Raw genomic sequence first — 25651 nt, forward strand, 5'->3', positions numbered from 1 at the left:
ATTATACTCAAGAGTTAAAGTCAACTAGATAGATAATCCATGACCACCTATTCTGGTAGGCACTTTACTAGATGCCAGCAATAAAGATGAATACAGTTATGAAAAATTAATAAATTGTCATCTCCTGTGCACACCAATGTAAGTTTATCTAGAATCTTAAACAGATGATTCAATATAATGGTTTAGTTGGAGGTTGGTGGTTGGAAAATCATTACAATTGAGCATATTGAAGAAATATAGGAACTTAATGGGAGGAAGGTTAGGTGATGAGGGATATGTATTGGAAAGTCTTGGATTTAGTATGGTTAATGAGGTATACAAGATAGAGATTAACCCCGATGATCTCTTGGGGTGTGGAATTTGCCTCTCTGGTAGAGAGAACTAGACAGAGGTAGGGTGAGAGGAAGTGCTGTTGTCATCGCTATGCTGATGGTCTTGAGGATAGGAAAGAACGTCTTGCCATGAGTGCAAGTTCTATGGCCCCAAATCCTCCTAATTCTACTGAGTCAGTGTCAAAGCTTGGGAGGGGGGGCAGTTTCAAAGAATGCACAGAGCTTAGGGAGCACCCTTTTATCCTACGAAAGCTGACACTGTGGAGGAGTTCTAGTTCAGCTGCGTCCACACTCCTTCGATTGTCTCATACCTGGCTCTTTCAAACATGTTCATTATTTGCCTGGTTTGTGATACATTAGTTTACAACAAAATATAGCAAGCAATTTGAATTGACAGAAAGAATGCTAGGAGACCTGAAACTTGACTTTCTCAAAATACCACATTGTAACCAAATAAGGTCATGGAATAATATCAGATTTAAAAGGCATCACATAACCACCCTCAAGGCTGGCTGGTAGGACTCTCCCAAGTCCGGACAATCTACTTGCTGACTATTTTTTCATTCTAGAAAAATATTAAGCAAAAGCACTTTCTTAAAATAGTGCATAAAACAAGCCTAAAGGGTTATAAAATGCAGACTAATGGTTTTGACACGTAACTTGTACAATCTATTTAAAAAAAAACAAAAAACACTTACCTATAATTCCCCATATGTCGATTTTCATGTTCTTCTTTAGAGATCTGCTTTCGTACTTGAGCGAGTCTCTCTTTCTAGAATAAAGAAATTTTACAAATAAACCTAACAAATGAATTATGCATTTCAAAATGTGCGTGTGTTAAAATTTTCATACCAACTCTTCTTTCCGCCTCTCCAACTGATGTCTCTGTTGTTCCCAGTCTGAGGAGCCTGGTAAGAGCCTTTTTATTGAATTTTGACCATAAAGCCTCCTTTGAGCCTCAGCTTTTTGTTTGGCCAAGTTTCTCCTTTTATCACTGGTCCTAAAATATAAAACACAAGACCATATTTTAGAATTCACATAAATCCTGATCTTATCCCTGTGAGGGAAGAGAAGTAGCAGAAAAGAAGACACAGTGAAGATGAATCAATGTTTATTAAATTATATATTCACTTTTTCATCTAATCACCCATCAAATAAGTTTCTCCCTACAGTAAGTAGAAGTTCTGAAGGGAACAAAATAAAATGGAAAAAGTGTAACAACTTACTAGCTATACAATCTTAAGACAATTACCTGCTGAGTCTGTTTCCCCAACTATTAAATGTTAACAATAACGATTCCCTCCTACAGTTCTTATAAAGACTAATTTGTGGTAACATTAACAGGTCCTTAATAAATGTTGGTTCCTTTCTCCTCCTTCAACCAAATCCATTTAAATGTAAGCATTCTCACTTACACTGGCCAGTCTTGAGTGTATTTTCAATTATGAATGAAATCCTAGCCTAAAAATAATTATTTATTTGAAAACTTCTCTATAGTCCTTCTCATGCTTGCCCAATCTTGAAAACTTAGTTACAGTTATCTGATTTTTATAGAAAAATCCTGCTGTAAGATTGCTTTCCTGTGAAACTTGTTCCTCTCTCTTCCATCCCACGTAGCTGTGTAATCAGTGGAAAGTTACTGTTTAATGAACACAGACTTTCGGTTTTGCACAATGAAAAATGGTCTAGAGAAGGTTGGTGGTAATGGATGCACAACAATGGGCAAGTACTTAATGCCACTGCGTTGCACAACTAAAAACTGGTTATAGTAAATTTCATGTTAAGTATATTTTACCAACAATTTTAAAAAGTGAGTTGACTTGCACCAGAGGAACAAAGCTAAAAGTACCTTTAAATGCGAGTGCATGTAAAACCACGAATATGTGAAACAGCACCACACAAGCATTCTTAGAAAAAACTATTCTAAGGCAGGGAAAAGTGATCATATTGATGAGAGATGCATAGACCAGACAAAACACGTTCTCGTACACAATGCAAGATCAAAAAGGTCTTGATGCAAAGTTTAAACTTTACCTGATAGTGTGGAAACAATGTGATCAGAATATCAGAGTTTATAAATATTGACATTCAAATGTTGGCATTCCTCAGGGCTCTGCCCAGGCCCTTCTTTATTTCCCAATATGTACACTCCAGCTGTATGCTCTATCTGTAGATTCAATGGCCATCTGTACATGGATGTCAGTCAAATAGATATCTCTATCTGCTGGGGCCCTGTATATCAAATTTCCCATTTAACAATTCTGCCTGAGGTCTCAAGGCACCTCAAAAATAGCATGTTGGAAAAAAAAAAAATAGCATGTTGAAAACTGAACTGTCTCTCCCTCTCGACCTTACCCAATCACTCCTTTACACCTGTTTCTCACCTAAAAATTTCACCTAAATCAATGGTGTATTATCAAACACATCATCCAAGCCAGAAACCTAGGAATCCAGGAGACATTGAATTCCTAGCACCTACTGCAATGGTAGTGGACACTCAATTAACACTTCTTAAGTGACCTGCAGAGCAATAGAGTGGAGGCTGAAAAATGGGGTCAAGGTTAGTGCTAGAAGAAGAAAGAAAACCAGTAAAATAAGCCAGTAGAGAAATTAGAAGTCCTTAAACTTGGTTTAAGTGGCAGTCATACATTTGACCAGACTCAGGTGATTCATAATAAAAGAAGGATATAAAGATAGCTCCCAGCTTTCTAGTCTGAACATTTATATGGATGGTTTTACCACTAACTAGCAAAGCAAAGAAAGACAAAAAACTAGATTTGAGTGATTATAATTGTTTGTGCATACTTTTTTATGAGCATATAGTTTCCCTTTTAATAACTGAGACACTTAAGGAAAAATTGTATTCATTTTTGCATCTCTAGCTTCTAGTAGAATATAAGCTAAGGATATAGATTAAATATATGGTAAGATTTTTTTCTTTTGTGTATTGGAGGTTATTGACATTGTTAGCAGAAGAAAGGGGAGAAACCCAGCAAGAGAAATATGATTGAAGGAGAAGATAATTCAACTTTTTGTCATGCTGAATATAAAGTGTTATCAGGAAATTCATCCATTCATTTACATCCTTCCTCACTAGCTTGCTCACTTACTCATTACAAATTAATTAAGCCACTGTTAGACCAGAAACATCCAGTGTCCATGGTGAGGAGAGATCGGCGAATGCAAGACCAGAGCTCAAGAGTGGGTGAGAGGTACTGAGAGGGACCCTAACCTATACACACCCCAACACAGCTGTAGATTTGGAACTCTAGTGTCTGACTCACGTGATGCCATAAGCGAATGAGACTGACATAAAAGAAAAGAATACAGAGAAAAACATGACAGGTAGGGGAAAGAAAGTAAATGAAATCATAGAAGACAGAAATGCTCCAAGTTAAGTGAACTCAAAAGAGTGTCAAGAAGGCCAGTGAGAATAAATTTTCAAGGTCAGGGTAAAACGAAATGCTGCAATTCCATATACCTGGAGCCTGTGAACTAGTTCTAAATAAGTCAGGTAATCTAATATAACCTAATCTAATCTAATCTAAACTAATTAACAAGTGCAGTATTTCAGACCCACAGAACTCATGGAACTATAATTACCTTTTCTAGACTCTAATAATTCTAATATAATACTGATAAAGAAAAAAGTTCTTAACAACATGCAAATACCTGCACTATACAAGACCACATTTTCCTTTCATTACCAACAAAATATACTTTTTCTTACTTATTTTACTATTTCTTACTATTTTACTGTTGATTATTATTTTTATTTATTATTCTTTTCCTGTTTTGCATAGAGTCCCTTTTGTACTCTCTTGTCTCTCAAGCCCCCAAGCCAAAGGTTTCGTAAAATTATTTGAATCTAAATTCAAATTACCTTATACCATCCAAGTACAAAGCAAATCAATTCTGACCCCTCAATATGAGGTCTATATTCTCAGGGGTTGTGATGGAATACCCTGAGCAATCTACATTCTTCCATATTTTCTTGAGACTAAAGGTGTATATTTGCACTATGAATTTGGAGGATTTATATGGAGCCATACTATAAGTAAAGCATTATATTAAGAATTGTGTAGAATACTAACATATATACTCCTTGACTTCAAGGAGCTTAAATCAAATTGAAAAGGAAAATCAGCCATGCCCAAGTAAAACAGCACAGAGCACAAAAGAGTTAAACAAAGTGATAAGCCATGTACTATGCAGACTATAATTCCTCTTGGAGCTCAAGGAAAAAAAAAGATTAATTTGTGCTAAAAAGAAGGTACCACAATAAAGGATGGAATCTGAATCATAGGCAGTAAGGAAAGGCATTCAGAGTAAGGAATAAAGTAAATCAGCAATGAGAATGGGCAAGACATGTGAGAAAAATACTAAGATAATCAGCTTACCTAAAACAGTTTGAGTTGGAGAGAAATAGGAAATTAGATGGAAAAGCTAAGGTTAAGTTTTATTATTCAGAGAAGGAAAACTCTGACTCCAAAAAACCTCCGCTGCCTTGCGGCATACCTCTTCAGGGGAAAGGCTAAGGAAGTAAACCCCGACAGAAAATCCGGAGCCGGAGTCCCTAAGGCGGTTTGACGTTGTAGTCAACACCGGCAACTCCTGCGGCGCACCTGAAGCCAAGCTGTATTGACTCCGTCTTTCCCTTGGACCCTTCAGCTGCGAAGAGAGGGGGGGTCTGCTGCATGGGCAACAGCAGACCCTCCATATCACCCTGCCCAGGCTCTGTAGCTTCAGCTTCACTGGAGAGGACACTCCAGCGTCATCGTAAGATGTCGATTCAACACGGGAGGAGACAGATACCGTGTCACTCCCGAGTCGGACTGCACAACCATTCTCGGCGGTGCAGATAGACTCTTAAGAAGCTACACCATCGTCTCTCGAGACGGACGGCTGCCGACGAAGTTTTATTATGAAAGGAGCTTAAACTAAATATTGGCAATAGAAATCCATTTAGGTTCTTGAGCAGAAAGATAATATAATTTTCAAAAAGATCATTGTGACAGTCTGATTAAAATGAATGTAAATAGGGAATCACAGAACTTATTCTGTCAAAAGTAAAACAGTCCATATAAAAATTAATCCAGTAATAGCATGTTCCTAGTGCTCTTAGCTCCTGCGTATGCTACCATGATGTGCCCATCTCATACTTAGCCACAGTGAAGTACAAGTCTACCACTATATGTCCACGGGGCTCTCCATCTTGTTGAGAGAAAAGGCACAGCTGCAACTTAAGCTTCATTAGCATATGCTCTAAATGTTAAGAATTGTGCTAAATTCTCTAAGTGGAACAACGCTTAATAAAACAAGAAAGATGAAGTACAACTCTTCCTTAGTTTTAAGTCTAGAAATGTCTCACTGTTTAAATGTGTACCTCTCACTTTTAAGAACACCAAAAACACACATGGATAATGTCCTGAATTGATGTCATCATTGGCAAAGACAAAAGACTCCTCACCCCCCAAAAAATAACCCAAAACAAAAATACAAGGCCAACTTATACAATAATAGTAAATGCAAAACAAAAGTATAGGCATAATGCTTAAGTAACCCAAAATACTGACGATAAGCTAAATAAACAAAAATTTCTCATTCTACATCTCTTTTCTTTCTATTCATTTCTTTTATCGTAAATAGAATATCAACATAATTTAGGCAAATCATCCTTTGATCAGGCAAAAGAGGGAGTCACATAAAAATTTTTGAACAGGTTTATATGTCTATCTCTCTCCTTAACGATGCTTTCATTAGAGCTACCTTCTAAGAAAGCACCTCCTAAGTGCCTGGAAAGCATTAAAATAAATACGTTGCTTGGAAGCATCCCACAACTTCCCTAGAGCTCTTAAAATAACAAGTAGAAATTGAAATCATAAAATCCCTAAGAATAAATTACCTCCAAAGTCCTTTAATCCAACACCCTAAATGCTGTTTCAACACTTATAATTGCAAACAATTCATTACTTCTTTGAGAAGTTCATTTAAACTTCTAAAAATTTCATTTCATTATGAGCCAACAGCTTTCCCATGTAATAACATTTCAAATACTTGACATCCATGATCATGCACACTGCAACCAGCAATCCCAATTCTAGGTATATATCCAGAGGAGATGAAATAAGGATTCAAAGCGGTATCGGCACTCTCATATGCATTACAGCATTATTCACAATAACCAAAACATGGGCACAACCTAATCGTTCATCAGTGCATAAATGGATAAAGAAAATGTGGTGGCCCTGATTGGTGTGGCTCAGTCAGTTGGGAGTTGTCCCACAAAGTGAAAGGTTGCAGGTTCGATTTCCAGTCAAGGCACATGGCTGGGTTGCAGGCAAGTCCCCAGTCAGGGCACGTGTGACAAGCAGCCAATCAATGTTTCTCTCACACATTGATGTTTCTCTCCCTCTCTTTCTCCCTCTGTCTCTAAGAATAAATAAAATCTTTAAAAGAATGAGAAAATGTAGTGTATTCATACAATGGAATATTATTCAGCCTTAAAAAAAGGAACTCCCATCTATGCTTTTCAATGGGAAGATTAACCCTCACTGAACGACTGCCTCTCTTTTCTGTTTACTCAGACAACAAGATATAGTGGGAAGATCCCTGGAGAGAAAGAGAGGAAATCAATGTTTGAGCTTTTTTACTTTCTGCATGACTTGCTTTAGTTTCTTCTTATAAGGTGAGGAAGATAATCTAGAAGGTATCCTAAGGTATTCTCCAATTCAACCTCATACTCTACATTAAATAATTATACCACTACTGTGACTTAAACAATATTTACTGTAGAATCAGAGCATTAAATGGGGAGGACATTTTAAAAAAACCTAAATGGGTTTGAAGAATGGAATCAAGAAATTCAAAATATAAAATACAAAAAAGTCAAGCCAATCTCACCTACAAATGAATATTCTATGTCAAATGTGGTGAAAATAATTCCCAAAGATGGAGGCAACACGTTACCTGATGTTCAGCAGCTTCAGTGCATTTAGCAGCACTCCTCTTTTCACATCGTAGTCTATTTTCTGATCAGTTCCGAAGCTTGGAGCTCGATTAATCTAAAATTTACAAAGAAAATAATGAGAGTAGCCAAATGTGGGTAGGCCAATCAATATTCAATACATACTTGTCAATCTTTTTATATTTAATTATGATATTACAGTTGTCCCAATTTTCCCCCATTGTCCCCCTCCAGCCAGTATCCCACATTCCCTCCAGCTTCCCCCCCACCCCTGCCTTAGCTCATGTCCATGGGTTGTGCCTATAAGTTCTTTGGCTTCTCCATTTCCTATACTATTTTTAACATCCCCATCTATTCTGAATGTACCAATCTGTACTTCTTGATCCCTGCACCTTTTCCCCCATTCTCCCTTTCCACCTCCCAATAACCCTCCAAATGATCTCCATATTATTCTGTTCTGCTTGTTTACTTGTGTTTTTTTTTTTTTTATATTCAATTGTTGATAGTTGTGAGTTTGTGGTCATTTTAATGTTCATAGTGTTGATCTTCTTTTTCTTAAATAAGTCCCTTTGACATTTCATAGAATAATGGCTTGGTGATGATGAATTCCTTTAGCTTTACCTTGTCTGGGAAGCACTTCATCTGCCCTTCCATTCTAAATGATAGCTTTGCTGGATAGAGTGATCTTGGTTGCAGGTCCTTGCTTTTTGTCACTTTGAATACTTCTTGCCAGTCCCTTCTTGCCTGCAAAGTTTCTTTTGAGAAATCAGCTGACAATCTTATGGGAATTCCTTTATAGGTAGCTCTCTGCTTTTCTCTTGCTGCTTTTAAGATTCTCTCTTTATCTTTAATCTTTGGCATTTTTACTATGATGAGTCTTGGTGTGGTCCTCTTTGTGTCCAACTTGTTTGGGACTCTGTGCTTCCTGGACTTGTATGTCTATTTCCTTCACCAAATTAGAGAAGATTTCTTTCATTATATTTTTCTTTTTTTTAATCATTTTTATTGTTATTCTATGACAGTTGTCTCAATTTTCCATCCATCCCACTCCACAGTCCCACAGTCAATTCCCATACTGTTGTTCATGTCCATGGGTCATTCATACATGTTTTTTGTCTAGTCCTTTCCCCTTTCCCTTTTCTTCCACCATTATCTCCTTTCCCGCTACCCTCTGGTCACTTTCAGTCTGTCTCACGTTTCCTTGCCTGTGGTTCTATTTTTTTGTTAGTTTATTTTGTTCATTAGATTCCTATTATAGGCAAGATCATATGGTATCTCTCTCTCACCAATTGGCTAATTTCACTTAGCATAATATTCCCCAGTTCCATCCATGCTGTCACAAAAGGTAAAAGTTTCTCCTTTCTTTCTGCTGAGTATATTCCATTGTACTAAATGTACCACAGTTTTTTCATCCACTCATTTACTGATGGACGCTAAGGTTGCTTCCAGCACTTGGCATTATTTTTCCAAATAAGTTTTCAATTTCTTGTTTTCTCTTCTCCTTTTGACACTACTATGATTCAAATGTTGGATGTATGAAGTCACAGAGGCTCCTTAATCTATACTTGTTTTGATTAATTCTTTTCTCTTCTTGCTGTTTTGATTGAATGCTTTTTCTTCCTTATGTTCTAAATAAATGATTTGATTCTCAGCTTTATCCACTCCATTGCTGGTTACCTATAAATTTTTCTTTATTTCACTTAGCGTAACCTTCATTTCTGAGTGGGTCTTTTTGTGTTGCTGAAGTACACAATGTGTTCCTTCAGCATCCTAATAATCTGTGTTTTGAACTCTGCATCTGATAGATTGCTTATCTCCATTTTATTTAGTTCTTCTACTGGGGTTTTGTTCTGTTCTTTCATTTGGGTCATATTTCTTTGTCTCCTTACTTTGGCAGCATCCCTGTGTTTGTTTCTATGCATTAGATAGAACTGCTTTGACTCCCTGTCTTAGTAGCATGGACTATTGTAGAAAAGTGCACCTGTAAGTTAGATGGGGGTGAAACCTCAGGTAATTGCCAGGGCGGGGCAACGCATGTGAACCAGGTTGATGGAGTCTCTGATATGTGTCCCTGCTCTGTGGCTCTGGGTGGGGTAGGGCTCAAAAAAAGGACTATGGCCTCTGCCTGGTCTCTGGTGTTTTGTCTGGGAGGAAGCGGTCCCCTGGCACTCTCCCTGATGCCAGAAACTTCAGTTTCTACTGGTGTGCCACTGGTGCCCCTCCAGCTGCTGACTGACCCAGTGCTGGAGTCCAGAGAGAGTGAATCTGTTTAAGTCCTAAGTTCCTTTTGGGCTCTGTAGGAGGAGACACCTGAGAATCCTGCAGTTTCTTCTTCTACCCCAAACCCCACTGGTTTTTATAGCCAGAAGTTATGGGGACTTGTCTTCCTGGCACTGGAACCTTGGGCTGGATGTCCTGGTGTGGAGCTGAGATACTTTGCTCCTGAGGTATTCCTCCCAATTTTTATCTACCACAAGTAGGTATGGGACTGTTCATTCTGCATCTCTGCGTCTCTGCGTCTCTGCTCCTCCTACACGTCTGCATGAATGTGGCGTCTGTAATTCCTTGGTTTTCAGACTTCCATACAGCTTGATTTTCTGATGATTCTGGGTGATAGCTGTTTTGCATTTTAGTTGTAATTTTTGCTATGATTGTGCAAGGAGGCGAGCTGACCAGAAGCCCGAGACCATATTTATTAATCTAATATGGGAACCCCAATCAACAGAAGGACTCTACAATATCCCTCAAAGCTCTGCATGGCAGAGGGCCTGGTTACTACTGCCACGCTTCCCTTCATCATCACCATGAGTCAGGGCGCTGCAAGGAACTGACTGTCCTCACAGCCCCTGTCCCCTGCTGCCTTGGCTCTGGAACTTCAGTTAGCAAATATGCCCTCTCCTGCCTCTCCATTCTCTCCAACCCATTACCCCATGCCCTCTGAGTCCTAAGTTTAGAGAGGTTAAAGCGACTCATCCTGTATAATAACAATAATGTAACAAAAATAATATGCACATTAACAATATAGTAATAATTATATTCATGTGTGCATTTAGCAAATAGAAACTATCAGTGCCCTCTTTTCACTGCCTCAGATCTTCTGGATAAACTCATCTGTTGCTGCCTAAGAAACAAAGTTTGTTTCTTTTACCTGGATCAAACAAGATTCATCCATTTTCATTTCCAAAGGCATTGACTATACTTATTACTCAGAAGACACCATGAAGGGCAGCTACAGACTAACCTCTATGAGCGTTTCTAACTATATAAGGACTCATGGGAATAAATAAGCCATTTGTGATTACTCTATATCATTTCCAACATCATTGCCAGGAATTCATTAAGACAAAAAATAAAAAGTAACTGTATGTAGCCAGAAATCCGTTAGGTGATATACTGCCACTTCAAGAGCTGGAGTTTTGTTTTTGTCTTTGTTGTTGTTGAGTTTTGCTGTTGTTATGAAAATGTAACTGGAATAGCAGGTGTTTAAGAAAATTCCTCACTCAAGTCAGATGGTTAGAACACTGCTGCATTCAGCAGTTTAGTTTCATGACTACCAAATAACTCCACAGGCTATCTAAAAACATATATGCTACAGGTCATAGAAGAGGGTGGTCTTCTACAAATCCATCCCAAGAGACAAGACAACTGCAAGCATGCATTTTACAACTGGCAGCTGAAAGAAATACTACATTATACTTAAGAAATCACCCAGGAATACAAATGCCTCCAATTAGGAGTGAGGCACAGAATCACTGCAGAAAAATTGGTACTAAATAAAGCTAAAAAAACAAACAAAAAAAAAGATCACCTGTAATCTGATTACCTAATGTATTGCTAACCATCTAATAAATGGTATTCCAGACATCTGCTATGCACACATACTTATAATATTCATTTTACCTTCTCAATACATGTCTATATTAATGCTACTAATTTTACAATCCAAGTTTTCCTCTTAACAATGTATCATGTAAATCTTTCACACCATCATTTTGATGGGTGCATGATTGTCTTTTTATAGAGATATGCCAAACTGTATTTTTACAAAGATATGCCATACTGAATTATTCCTTTGCCAATTTCTGATTTATAAAGTGATTAACATATTCCTGTCTGTGTGCTCTGCTCTTCAGGGAAGGGAGTAGCTTGGTAATTGCAAGAACATCCATTTATTCCAGGTAAATTTGAGAAGGGGAGTTTATTAATGTGCTACTTAAAAGCTCTAAGTATTATCTCTTGCAAGTGCAGAGAAAGGGTAATGTATGTTAATTAAAAAAAGTTTCAGCCATTCCATAGTGACTCAGATCTCTGGAATTTGCCATACAATTAATGGTAGTTCTGCTACTACATGTAACAGGATTATGAAATACACCAGACATTTAGGAACTGATGACTAAGTGGTTCACTGAAGTGTTATGTATCTGTATAGAATTCCTTAGGTGTTCCATTCTAAAACTGCAGTCTGGAATTCTGCCGGGCATATCCCTTCTGATGTCTGATACCACACAATCTCAGGTGCCTCCGTCTTACCTATTTCAAATTCTTCCCCTACTATCACATGAAAGAAATTAATCTATGAAGAAATGTACCCAAATTAAACTAATATGTGAAAAGGTAGAAAAACCTTTTTTCAATTAAAACTTTGGACTTTTTAAGTTTTATGAGAAAGGTAGAGAAAAAAATAAAAGAACCACAAATGTCTGACAGAAGAAACTTTGAAAATTAGAGTTCCATACAGCCAAAATTTTACTCTGTAATGTTGATGGCTTCTTTAATTCACATTGCCTACCTCACTTCTAAAACAGATAAACCCTAGTAGATGTTACAGTCCTAAAGCTCAGCAGCTTGTAAATACATGCAAAAAAGAAAATTATCATAAAGCAAATTAAATTAATAAATATTATTTATTAACTGTCCAAATCATAGTTGTACTATCAAAATAAGCACAATTATTTCATGCACATAAAAAAGTATCCAGAATAGATTCTGTGCTCCTAAATTAGTGCTATTCCCTCTGCCCAGTAACTTCCCCCCCACCGCACCCCCATTTCTCCCAGCCCCAAGCCCCTATCCCACTTTCCAAAAACATCCTGCTCAGTTGTTGCATCTTCTGCAAAGGTTGTTTTAACTCTTAGATACAAACAGGTACAAAAATAAATTAATCATGCTATTGTTTGTGCTGGTATCCTGTTCCATACCTATACCTACAACTATTACCATAAAATAAGTCCCCAAAAGACCAGGACATGTATTTTGTCTTATTCTTCTTGTATTTCCACCACCTGGCACAATCACTTACTGAAATTAATTCAAGGACACTTAAGTCCTGGCCTGGGGCACGTATGGGAGGCAATCTCTCTCTCTCTCTCTCTCTCTCTCTCTCTCTCTCTCTCTCTCTCTCTCTCTCTCCCCTGCCCACACCCTTCCCCTCTCTCTAAAAATTAGTAAACATATACGCAGATGAAGATTAATTTTAAAAAATCAAATTGCTAAAAGGATGCTTAAAGTATTAGAGGTATATTCATACCCCATCAAATTTCCATGTTTATCCCTAAAAATGTTTTCTATGCTTGAAAATTTCTGCAGTTCACCACTACAAATAATAACTGGCAATTATTCCAGTGAACAAAGTTATCACATTCTCAGAAGCACCTTCTACCTCACTCCACTGGATGGCGCCAAAAGGTCTTTAACTACGTATCAGAACCAGTACAATAGCAGCTGGGAGAAAATACAGAGAAGCAAGATCTACATAAAATTCTTTTCAGTGTTCTAAATAATAAGTGTTCATTATCCACAGCTCTTGGTTATTGTGGAATTTTTAAATGGTTCTGAGCAATCTGGAAATGATGAAGGAAAGAATAATGTATGAAGAAACATTAATGCAAACTATGGTATTCTGAGCCTTAAAAAAAAAATCAAAGTCAACCATTCAGTCAATTCTGATTTACCAAGCTAAAGCACCAGTTAGGCCAATGCTCTTAAAAACAGGTAACTAAATATCCCTGGTCATTACTGCCTGCTATCCCTTCAGTTCCACCTCATGCATGTGCCTTCACTTCTTCTCCCCATCAAGCATAAAAGACAAGTAGCAGGGGTGGAAAAAAAATACTGCTAAGAACAGGAAAGGATGGCTGCAGACAAAATAATAACCCTAAAGAAGACAATGTCAGGTCTCAGTGAAGTGAAGCACCCCTAACAGGTACGTGCTTTGATATCCAACAGATGAAGCGAAAGGATAAGCAAAATTCCTCACATTTATCTTATTTCCAGGACCAAGCAGGAACAACATTTGAACACCTCACGAAACTGTACTTGATTGGAAATACACACATTATTTGTTCACAGTAGATTAAAAACACACACAAAACCATTTACCTCCAAATTGAAAGTGTTCTTTCCTAAGAACAGATTTTGAATGTTTTGATCTCACTATTACTCATTCAGTTTGCTTTTGCAAAACCTGATATTAAAGATGTAACTGCCAACTGCTAAGTCATTAACAAAAATAAGAGATAATCAACTGAAAATGAAAGGTTTTATCTTCTATAGCAATATATTCCTTAAAAATGTAACTAATGTAGTAAACACTAAGTATTTAGATATGTGCTACTTTTCTGATAAAGTTTCCTAAACACAGTATTTCACAGCCATGAACCCTACGACCCCAAATCAGGGAACTGCTGAATGGGGTACTAGCGTACCATGTGACTTTCAAGGTGTCTTCTGGATATATTCTGAATATACATAAGAATGGAAGGAAAGGTACAAAAATCTTAAAAAGAGATCATTTTAATTTTTCCTTTATATAATTCTATATTTTCCAGATGTTAAGTGGCCTTTTATATCATAAATAAAAGGAAGATAATAATGACTCTGCCCATACCACGGACTGGCAGCAAACCCAAAGGCACACAGTTGACAGGCTGGACACAGGGGAGCCCCAGGTATAGAATATGGCCATAAAGGAGCATTCATGCCACTTAGGGTGTTAGGAAGCAGATACTGAATAATGAACCCAGTGCAGCCTCTCTCTTGGAGAGTTTGAAGGGGACACGCTGTGGTCCTGAAGCCCAGGCACCCATATGCAAAGAGGAAAGACAGCATCCACAAGCCATGAAGTGGCAGAAGCCATGAGACTGAGAAAATATTGGAGAAAGCAGATAAAATATCAGTAAAAGCAGACCCACACATATATTCAAAATCCCTGGCCTAGAAGTTCAATATTAATTTGGGAAAAGTAATATCAAACATTTATTGATCCCTTCTTGGAACTGTTCTATTACTTTCATTCTCTTTCTCCCACCTACTGCATTCAGGCCTCTTCCTGCTCAGTTAATGAGTCCAGAGTGCCAAGCACACAGCTAAAAAACATTTGTTTTAATATACAAGAACCGTGCTAACAGCTCTTTCTTCTTAAAAAAAAAAAAAAGAAAAGAAAAGAAAAAAAGTCTTACCTCCAGAAGCCATGGTTTTAGCTTTCTGTCCAACAAAATATCAAATCCCAGGACTTCGAAGCAAACACTTTCACTTCCTGGAGGCTGACCAGGTCGGCACATTCGATACGCATGCAGGACATGAGGCTCTGCCACAATCAGAGTCTTAACAACCAATTCCTGCAGGGAGAGATTTTTTAAGTGAAAAACGTTTGATTTCTTTGTCATTTACACATGTGGCAATAAGGCCTGGACTAACAAGCCAGCTCTCTGGCCTCTAGCCCCCGCCACTGCTCTGCTTCCTCAGCCAACTGTTCCCCTTCCCTCGAAGCTGCAGCCACGCTCGTCTTCTCTGGGATCCTTATAGTAACAGTTCCCTCATCCTGGAACAGTGCGCCCCGCCCCTGCCCCAATATTCCCATGTCTGAATCCTTGATATTCAGAGAGGCCTTCCCTGACTCTGGAGTCAAAACTGCTACCCATCCCCCCTAACCGCATCTCTACACAGCATAGAACAGGCAGATGTTTCTCTCATTTTGTTGGAGCAGGATCCTCCTCTGTATTATTTACAACCCCATTCCCAGCGCCTACAATAGTGTCTATGCCTAGCATTTAGCAGGTGCTCAAAAACATCCGTGAACAAATAAGTAAACTATTTTACAAACAATGTTATAGAACTTGCACTTAAACACAGGTTGAAAAGAGCTAGGACAGAATCTAGGAGAGTTGGGTTTCTTTGTGCAGTGACAATTTCACAGCTGATAAAGTTTCTCTGAGATGCAAGTACTGCCAGTTCATGAACTAGTTATTATCATTTTCTGTGAGGACACATGATACTATTAAGGTGTAATAAATCATAATTTAGTAAGTGTTAAGTAATTGCTTACTTATGGATTATTAATATACATTCTAATGTAGGCAAAAATGACACAAAATTTAGCCATATACAGAAGAGATGATGAACGTGTCAGAGTTTAATTGGCCATGTTTAGGTTGTATCTGAAAATTATACTTTAGGTTCTAATAGAAAAGTTAATTTCCTACCCTCTTAGTAATATCAGTCTTACTTCTATACCTTCTCCTAATTTAATTATATAGGGAAAGTGCCACTTAAAAGCAATGCATGTAAAGCTAATGAGGCTCACTTTTCTCGGATTGAGGCAGCCCAACAGATCCCACCTTTTCACAAACACATTCCCATGTGGACATAAAATATTTGGTAAAGAAAAAAGAATATCAGAGGGTATATAAAACTTCCTTGAGCTGACGAAGCCGTTCATCAAAGGACCCACTTATTAAATAATCCAGGTAATATCATGTATGATCATCCATCAAAAAGCTACTGTCTGAAAATAACCAATTCCTACACTCTGATTCTTCTGACCAACTAAGATAGCAAATCTATCATTATTAGAGCATTTTTTGGAATTCCACAAAATTGGCCTGACTAAAATAAATAAATAGATAAGTAAATAAACACAGCATTACTGTACTCAGATTCTTGTTTGGATGTATTCAGTCTCTCAGGAGGATATAATAGAAAGTTAACAAGTTGGTGGGCATCTCACAATCCAGATGACAACCATTATTCATGGAGCCCCTACATTTTCAAAACTCTTCCATGTGTTTATTTATTTTGAATGTGAATACTTATAAATCAGGAGATTTATGGTTTCTGTTGACGAATGAGAAGAATGAACCACACTGGGCCCAAAATACCATATGTACTGATGGACTCGTGCTGAGTGGGATCTACGTCCTTCAGACCTCCCATGCTCTTTAAATCACCATAGTTCCCAGCACACACTATTTGCTTCTATGCAGAGACTACTTCATTCTTATTTACTTGTCTGATATCTAAGAACTTTGTATTTACATTCTGGGATGTGAAAAAATAAGGAGTAAAAAAATATCAACCAACAAAATAACCAAAAAAAAAAGATAAATATAATGGGGCTGATTTTTCTCTCTCGTTTTCTCAAGAGAACCAAGTTCAACTACCTATGAACTTTCTTGTCCATTTTCCATGATAGATTGAAGTTATATTATCATTTGTTTCCAAAGGAAAGCCAAATCTAATTATATAGCTCTAATCATTGTGTTTTCAACAGACAGAGTCTTCTAACTTTGAATACGATTTTAATACTTCTGCTAGGATTAATAAAGGGTCTGTTAGCCAAGGTTATCTTCACATATCTTTTCCTTTCTTCTCTTGACCATTTGGAATTCCATCCACTGCCATTGCTTTAAATATCAAGTGCACCACAAACATACATTTCTGACTGACTGCTTGATCTTTCTACCTGCGACAGTATTTCAAGTTAAACATATCTCAAGTAAAACTCATCATCATAGCCTCATGGACTTTTAAAAACTTAGTTCGTAAGTCAATGCCTCCAAGAAGTCCTCCTTTCTCCCCACCCATACTGGTTTCTCCTGCCAAACTAAGTTTTTTGAGAACTAGAGCTGTATCTTATAAATCTTCAAATTATCAGCCAGAGACAAGCCTATATTATGGGTTCAACAAATGTTTACTGAATACATGAATAAACAAATAAAACTTTTTCCCTTCAGCTGCAAAACTAAGCTCTACATCTTCTCAAAAAGAAATCCCTTCCTACTCTATTTCAGATAATATCACATCTATTCTCCCTATAATTACTTCTTAAAGAACTGAATACCTCCCCGATTCTGAACTCAGTTAATCCCAATGTTTACTTCACTGTGTTCAATTTAAGTCATTCTTTTCATTTAAACTACTCCCAAGTGCCCTCTTCTACCTACTCTCGGTCTTCACTTTAACCCATCCTACACTTTTTCAGATTTATCTCTTAAACCCATAATCCTTGGCCTTATTATTCTCCTCCTGTAAAAACTGGAAGTTAAGCTTTAATTTTCAGAACTAAAATTTGGCCTCTACATATCTTTTCAGCCATAGGTCCCCATGAATCTCCCACAAATACCAAATATGTAACCTGGACCACTAATCACTACCCTCCTACCTCCATGCCTTTACTTATGCTTTTGCCTCCAGCTAGAATTCCCTCTTTCCCATCACTAGCAATGAAAATACTACTCATCTATCAAGGTCTATCACAAATTCTATTTCCTTCATGAAAACACCCCTTATCTACCCAATCTAATGCAATCCATTCTTTATTTAAAATGCTTGGTGATGTTTCAAATAATCTGAGGAAAGACAGTTATAATTGTGGAATGGTAAACTCTTACTGAAATGTCACTCCAAAACTTAGCAACATCATATTGATTTGCTTGTAGGAATTCTGTAAACCATTTGATGGAGCGTTTGCTGCCTTTGTTTTCTGTTTCATCCCTTTCAAAACGCTCATTGTGCTTGTTCACGGAGTAGTTTGTCAGATGCATGTACAACTGGGTCTGTAACAAGTAGGAACCAACGTTACCACCTATGAGACCTTAGAACCATGAAGATTTCACAGAAAAAGCATCCAAAGATGAAAGACAATTTTAAAGTTCAAAATACACAGACTGACAATTTCATGATTACTATTTCCAAATTAAATAGAATGGCACATTTCCCTTAAAAAGACTGTGAATGTAGTCATCTATACCTGCCATAAAAAGTATTAAAATAATAAGCACATACAAAGTAATTAAATGACAATATGAAACTGTATATTGCTAAGCAACAAAAATGCTTTTTTGTTTTTGTTTTTAATGTTCTGGTCACTTACAGTTTTCACCAAAAGTTGTTTGGGAAAGAAATTTTCTAAAAGAACATTCTATGTCTTTTCCAAGAAAAATAACAAATGAAGGCTCAAGTAAGTAGCATAAACCAAGAGACCACCAAACACAGCCTGTGTCCTCCCGTACTGACAGAGAAGCCGCCTTAACTCCTTAACAAGACAGAGTGCACTTAAAACACTGTACAGAATCTAAATGATTAGTGCCGCATTTATTGTGCTTTTAGGTCTTAGCCTCTTTGTATTTTGTTTGCGGCTTTGGCTATTGTCATTTTTTAAATTTGACCATCTAAGAGAAAAGAGGTCAGGGCCCTTAACTAAACAGTCAGGTAGTGCATATTTTAAAAATTCTTGCAGCTCACCTGTTGCAAATCACTGTTCCGGACTATAAAAACTTGAGAGGAGACACTTTCATTCATATAACCTTTAGACACAATGGAATGGATGGGTGCTTTAAAAAGTACATGTTGAACATATGAATAAAATCATAATTTCTGTCTGGTATCACTTACCAAATTGGATTCATTAGGTGGAATGTACTTCTCTGTTCCCATTCGCACAAGTCCATCATGGTACAGAAATATTTTTAGTGGATCACACGATGTTACCAGAATATAAATTCGTAAATCAAACTTGTAACCTTCCATTAGGAAAGGCTTGTCAATGTATTCTTGAACAATCAAATGATCCTGAGATGGAAGTTTGTCACCATTTCTTATCAAAGAAATCCTAAGTTTAAAGAAAAAAATCAAAAGAATGAATTGACATGGAGTCAAGTTGTTTACAAAGTTAACAGAGAATACTCGAGAGGAAAATGTTGGTGTAGGTAACTCCAAATTCTGTCCCTTCACAAAAGCAGTGACTACCAAATAAAAAAAAAAGTTATCAGAATCAACTTTTCTAGAATCCTGAAAACTAACCAAAAGGTTGTAAAAGGTAACAAAGACAAAAACAAAAAACAGCTGAATCTGTGTAAAACAGCTTTTCAGCATTTTAACTTACTCTGGTACCATCCAGCAACCCCCAGCTCACCAGTTCAGCAGAGGCCTTGAACAACAGCCCATGTTTCCAGTACAGCTACTGATTCTAGAGGGAGCAGACTAGACCTTATTCTTATGGTTGTCTTTTTTTTTTTTTAACCTGTGTAGTGGCTCTTCTGGAGGACCTCTAAGGGCTTGCTTTTATCTTGCCTAATGGGAAATTATCTCAGGGCTGAAGCAGTTACTTAGGTAAGTAATTATGAAGAACACTTAAAAGACAAATGTATTAGTCCCTGCTCTCTAGGACAACAAAGTAACCATTGGGGAAAACAACAGACCACCTAAAAAGATTAGAAAGAAACCTGAGGAATGAGAGTCTTTGGGGAATAGAACTTTGAAAAGTTCTGACACATTTCTAGGAATCGAAAAGGCCATGTGAAATGCCTAAGGCTAGGTGCAGGCTCAGAAAAGACCTGGAAGGCCAATTGTTTAAGAAAATCTCTATCCAGTTAGTAGCTAACCACTGACCTAACAGAAGAGGAACTTCAGTGGTCACATAGAGGAAAAACTACAAACTTTACAAAATTATTTCAGAAAGGCCACTAAACAAATAAACAACAACTACAACGATCATGAACAACAACATAATCCTACAGAGGGGGGAGAAGCTGATTTCCAGACTTGCTACATTATAATATTTAAAATGTCCAGTTTTCATCTGTAAGAGAACAACAAAGATATTTAAAAAATTAAATTAAAAAATAAAAAAGAAAGAAAAATGGAAGCATGATCAATACACAGGAATATTATCAATTAATAGAAACAGTTTCTGAGGAAACCCAAACATTGGATTTACTGGAAAATCAGCTATTTTAATCAACTATTTTAAATCTGTTCACAGCTAAAGGAAACCATGAGAATGCTATAGTTACCAAATTGAGAATATCAATAGAGACAGAAACTATTTTTAAAGGGTGAGAGAGAGAATCCAAACAAATTCTGAAGATGAAAAGTATAATAACAAAACAAAAAGTTCATTAAAGGGGTTAAACACAAGATTTAGGAAGGCAGAAAAAGAAACAAACTTGAAGACAGTCAATTAAGATTAACTAGTCTGCGGAACATAAAGAAAAAATAATGAAGAAAAATGTACACAGAGCTTAAGAGTTCTGTGGAATATCAAGAATACTAATATACACATAATGGAGTCTCAGAAAAAGAAGAGAGGGAGAAAGGGGTGGAAAGAATATCTGAAGAATTAATGAATGAAGACTTCCCAATTTGTAAAAAAATAATAACCTACACATTCAAAAAGCTCAATGAACTCCAAGTAGGATAAACTCAAAGAGGTCCACACTACACTAAGACACATAATCAAACTGTCAAAAGGCAAGGCAGAGTCTTGAAATTAAGAAGATTGAAGCTATTCATCATAACCAAGGATTCCTGTTTATCTCAATAAGATAAATAGCTGATATCACATCAGAAACAGTGAAGGCCAAAAGACAGTAAAATAACATATTCAAAGAGTTTACAGAAAAAGAAAAATACCTGGCAAAACTATTTAAAATTAAAGAAGAAATTAAGACATTCCCAGATATACAAAAGCTGAGGGAGTTTGTTGTTAGCACACCTGGCCTACAAGAAATGTTAAAGAAAATCCTTCAGGTCGAAACAAAAGGACACTAGACAGTAATTCAAATCAAATAAAGATCACCCCTAAAGATGACTCATGATAAATATAAAAGTCACTATTAGTGTAGGTTAGGTTTGTAACTCCTCATTTTTCCTATATTATTTGAAACATAACTGCATAAAAAAATTATTATACATCTATGTTAATGAGCGTATAATGTACATGATGTAATTTGTGACAATAAAAGGGGGCAGAATTATATAGGAGCAGTTTGTTTTTTTAACTATTGGAACTAAATTGATATTAATCCAAACAAGACTGCTATAAATTGAAATATTAATTGTAATCCCGGTGTGACCATTTTTAAAAAATCAAAAAATATATGGTAAAAAATGGGAAATAAAATTGGTATACTAGAAAATTATTTAGCATACAGGGAGGTAGAAATAAAGGAATTGAGGAATAAAACCTACATATAAGACATATAGAACACAAACAGCAAAATGACAGATACTTTCTTATCGAAAATTACTTAATCACAAATAGATTAACTCTCCTATTAAAAAACAAGATATGGCAGAATGTAATAAAAAAAAACATGATCCAACTATGTGCTGTCTAAAAGAGATTCATTTTAGATCAAAGTCTCAAATAGGTTGAAAGTGAACGAATGGAAAAGATATTTCATGCAAACAGTAACCAAAAGTGATCTGGAGTGGCTATACTAGTATCAAACAAAATAGACTTTAAGATAAAAATTATTACAAAAGACAAAAACAAAGAAACAAAAAAACCCAGTATATAATGATTTTTTTAAAGTCAATGCACCAATAAGATATAATAATTATAAACATATATGCACCTAACAACAGAGCTCCCAAATATGTGAAGCAAAAACTAATAGAATTGAAAGGAGGTAGCCCAACAATAACAGTTGGAATCTTCAATAGCCAACTTTTTCAATAATGGAGAAGACAATCAAACAACAGATCGGCAAGGAAATGGATATATTCCACAGATGACAGAGGTGTCCTTTACGTATTCATTACAATACATGAGATAAACCCTGGCAGCACAGTATGAACAGCATGCTCTTCAGCTAGTTTTTATACTGTTGTCAAATCAGATTAATACTTATGCTTTTTACCATCAAGTGTGAATACGTATCAATGTAAATTTTAACATTAATTTTTTTAACATTAAAATTGAGGAAATGTGAACTTCAATTATGTCCCCAATGTTTTCTTTGATACTAGCATAAAGCAAACCAACTTAAAATAATTAAAATAAAATTACCATTAATACTGCATGTTCATTTTTTAAATTTTCAAGCCACAGTTTCAAATATTGTCTGATTAAATTATGATTGAAAGTTAAAGGGAAATTTGTTGAAGAATAATTTACCTGGCAGCTATATTTCCAAATATCTTTTTTTACACCATTTAAAACAAAAGATGAAGATGACTCGTGTTTTAATTAAAAGCAGGCTCAGCCACATTTTTTTTGAAAAAGTACATTGCAGAAAACTAACATAAGAAGTGAAAGGAAACAGGAATATACTATTCTGTAATCCATTCTCAGCTAACATGTCTAGTTCTTGGTATTTTAGCTTAATACATTCTACTCATTTTCAATCCAATTACCATGGCTACATAAAGATAAAAAGTTATTTGTAAAGCAAAGATACATGTAAGAGTAACTCCCTTTCCATTTCTTTCTCCAAGGCAATTTAGCTCTATGGTATTCACTGAATTTTATTCTCCAACATTACTGTAAAATTATTATGAATTCGAATTTCATATTTAAAAAAATAGAAAAGATCTTTTTTCCCTCTATTTTGTTGTTTCCTATTAAAGTCTTACAACCTATTAATTTAAATTTTAAATTGAACTATCTAAGCCTGTAGGACTGGGTAAAAGAACTTATTAAATATTTAATTTCAAAAAAGCAATAGTTAGAAACCTATTATATTATATTTTTCATATTAGTTCTCAACCATGTGTGAATGCTCACATTTATTCTCCCCTCACCCCATTTAAAAAAAATATATTGTAGGTGAATAATACCTACCCATGACCCATTGCACCATTAGCTGGCTTTACTATAAAAGTTTTCTGCTTTCTTTTTTTCTTCAATTCTTTCATATAATTCTGGAATTGAGTATATTCAGCAGGGAAGATCCATGTTTGAGGAACAAAGGTATAATCCAGAGGCCGGGACTTGATCATTCTGTAAGTTAAAGATAACATAAAAATAATTTCTGTTCAAACTTTTCTAAATTTTCTTTCTGTGATATTGACATTTACTACAAGGATTTATATCCCTCTATTAATTTATTGACTCACTTAGCAAATGTCTATTAAGCACCTACTATGTGCTAGGAACTATTCTAGACACTGCGGATATATCAGTGAAGAAAATGGACACAGTTCTCTGTCCTATGTACTAATTTACGTATTAGTAGATAAAACATATATTTGAGTATATATTATGTGCTAGGCACTGGGGATATTAAGTTAATATGGTCTCTCCCCTAAGGAATTTACATACAGGGTATTAATTAAATACAATATGATAGATGCAATAAAGGCATATAAGGCAAGATAACATGGAAGAGTCATTAATTCAGCCTCAGGAATGGGGATGGGCAGTAAGAAATGGCTCACGGTTGGCTGCCATTTATACTGCTTCTTTAAAGATGATTTATATAGTTTGTTAGTTTATTTTGTTCATTAGATTCCTGTTATAGGTGAGATCATATGGTATCTGTCTCTCACCGACCGGCTTATTTCACTTAGCATGTTCTCCAGGTTCATCGATGCTCTCGCAAAAGGTACCATAGGGAAGAAACATGGATCAGACTGAAGTGACCAGAGGGGGTGGGAGGGAAATAATGGTGGAAAGAAGGAAAAGGTACTAGACAAAGAAAATGTATGAATGACCCACAGACATGGACCACAGTGTGGGAACTGACTGTGGGAGTGGGGGGTGGGATGGTTGGAGGAGGGCAAAGGGGGAAAAATGGAGACAACCGTAATAGAATAACAATAAAAATGATTAAAAATAAAATAAAGATGATTTATTCTCCACTGGGTAATCCATAGGCAGAGTTCTGATTGCTTTTTCCTACAGTATTTTTTTGAGTTTAACTCCTTTTTTGAGAAAACTGTGAAGTTTTGAGTCAGTAGAGGTTTGGTTTATATGAACGACACGTGCTTATTCATGTGGTTTGATGGCTTCAACATATGTCCTAATATTCTTTTATTTGCTACAAATCAGGCTGCCTATTTGATACATAACTCAAAGACAATACTTGGTTTAAAAGGTTTACTGTTAATGAATTCCAAATGTCAACTATTTTGTATATACTGATTCCCAATAAAAACGAATTAGGAAAAATATTTTAAAATATTATCTATGAAAGAAAATCTGATTATTTCAAAAAAGGTTTTAAATTTTATAAATGTATTCAAGTCTTTTATAGATGAGCAGATAGTAGCAGACATTGTCCCCAAATAAAATTAGTAAAGAACTAAAATGGAACCATAGTATACAGTATGCAGAGAGGTAGGGTCTAAATCCTAAGACGAGGAGTTTGGAATACATAAGTCACTTGACCTCCACAATTGGAGGTTCAAACAGTTACCATATTTTAAGCATTCTTTCAAATGAACCCTGTAAAAAAGTTATGTTTTCATTATAAGAGGGGATACAATTACCAACTCCATGTGTCAAACCCAGAATAAGACAACAAGCTAAACAATCTCAGTACAAAATAGGCTAACATTGACTGGTCTGAAACACACCTAAAGGAAGCACAATAACAATGCTAATGTCTTGGTTTCTGTTTCCAAAACCTTGCAATAAATTCATTATGTTTTTAACAATGAAATAAATTTATATCAAGTTAAAGCTTTACTTAGAATACAGTTGAAATGACTATGTAGTGTTTATGAATAACATATATACTTTTTCCCTAAGACGGCTCTAGTAGTGGTTGTCTTTAACTTCATTCGAAACAATTTTGTTAGATTGTATTGTGACAGCTGCCATACTCAAAATATCCAAATCAATCAAGTTATTGGTGAAAATGAAAAATGTGTCTTTTATTTTACAGAAAAAACTAAACAGACTTTTTAGCCAACCCAATATTTTCCAGATTTACTTCATCTTCCCCATGCCCACCCTATCTCTCGTTTGGCTTATTAGTTGCTCATTATTTCTCACCGAGACATCAGCAATCATCCTCTCCAGGGCTCTCTCCCTCTAGTGCTGCCTTCATTGAACCCATTATCTATATTGCCACCAAGTTCATCTAAAACATATTATTTCTCTGCTTAAACACATTATATAATTCCTGATCTCTTCTTTCTGGATAAACAGAAATGTCTGTTGAGTAGTTAAAAAGATTAAAGAATAAGCGACTGGGTGAGACAGAATCACACAGCATACACAGCCTGCCTTTGCATTATCTCCAGCATCATCTCAGGCTGACTCTCCTTACTTCCTATATAACCATAGAAACAGCATAAATTTCCCCAAACATATCATGTCGCTTGAAGGCTCTCACTCTGCTGT

At 36.1% G+C, this 25651-nt stretch overlaps 1 protein-coding gene across 1 annotated transcript in view; it reads right to left on the minus strand.

Moving 5' to 3' along the window:
- TTLL7 (tubulin tyrosine ligase like 7) overlaps positions 1-25651 on the minus strand; it is a 126951-nt gene that overhangs the window by 62237 nt on the left and 39063 nt on the right. The window contains exons 6-12 of the mRNA XM_090271692.1: positions 23144-23302; positions 18970-19186; positions 17967-18131; positions 14757-14915; positions 7302-7396; positions 1185-1332; positions 1031-1104 (exon numbers count right to left, since the gene is read on the minus strand). Of these exons, the coding sequence (XP_090127818.1) occupies positions 1031-1104; positions 1185-1332; positions 7302-7396; positions 14757-14915; positions 17967-18131; positions 18970-19186; positions 23144-23302 (1017 nt within the window). The remainder of the gene's footprint in view (positions 1-1030; positions 1105-1184; positions 1333-7301; positions 7397-14756; positions 14916-17966; positions 18132-18969; positions 19187-23143; positions 23303-25651) is intronic.

Source organism: Furipterus horrens, unplaced genomic scaffold (genome assembly GCF_987537825.1).
Source record: "Furipterus horrens unplaced genomic scaffold, mFurHor1.1.pri manual_scaffold_3, whole genome shotgun sequence".
In the NCBI taxonomy this organism is placed as follows: Eukaryota; Metazoa; Chordata; class Mammalia; order Chiroptera; family Furipteridae; genus Furipterus; species Furipterus horrens.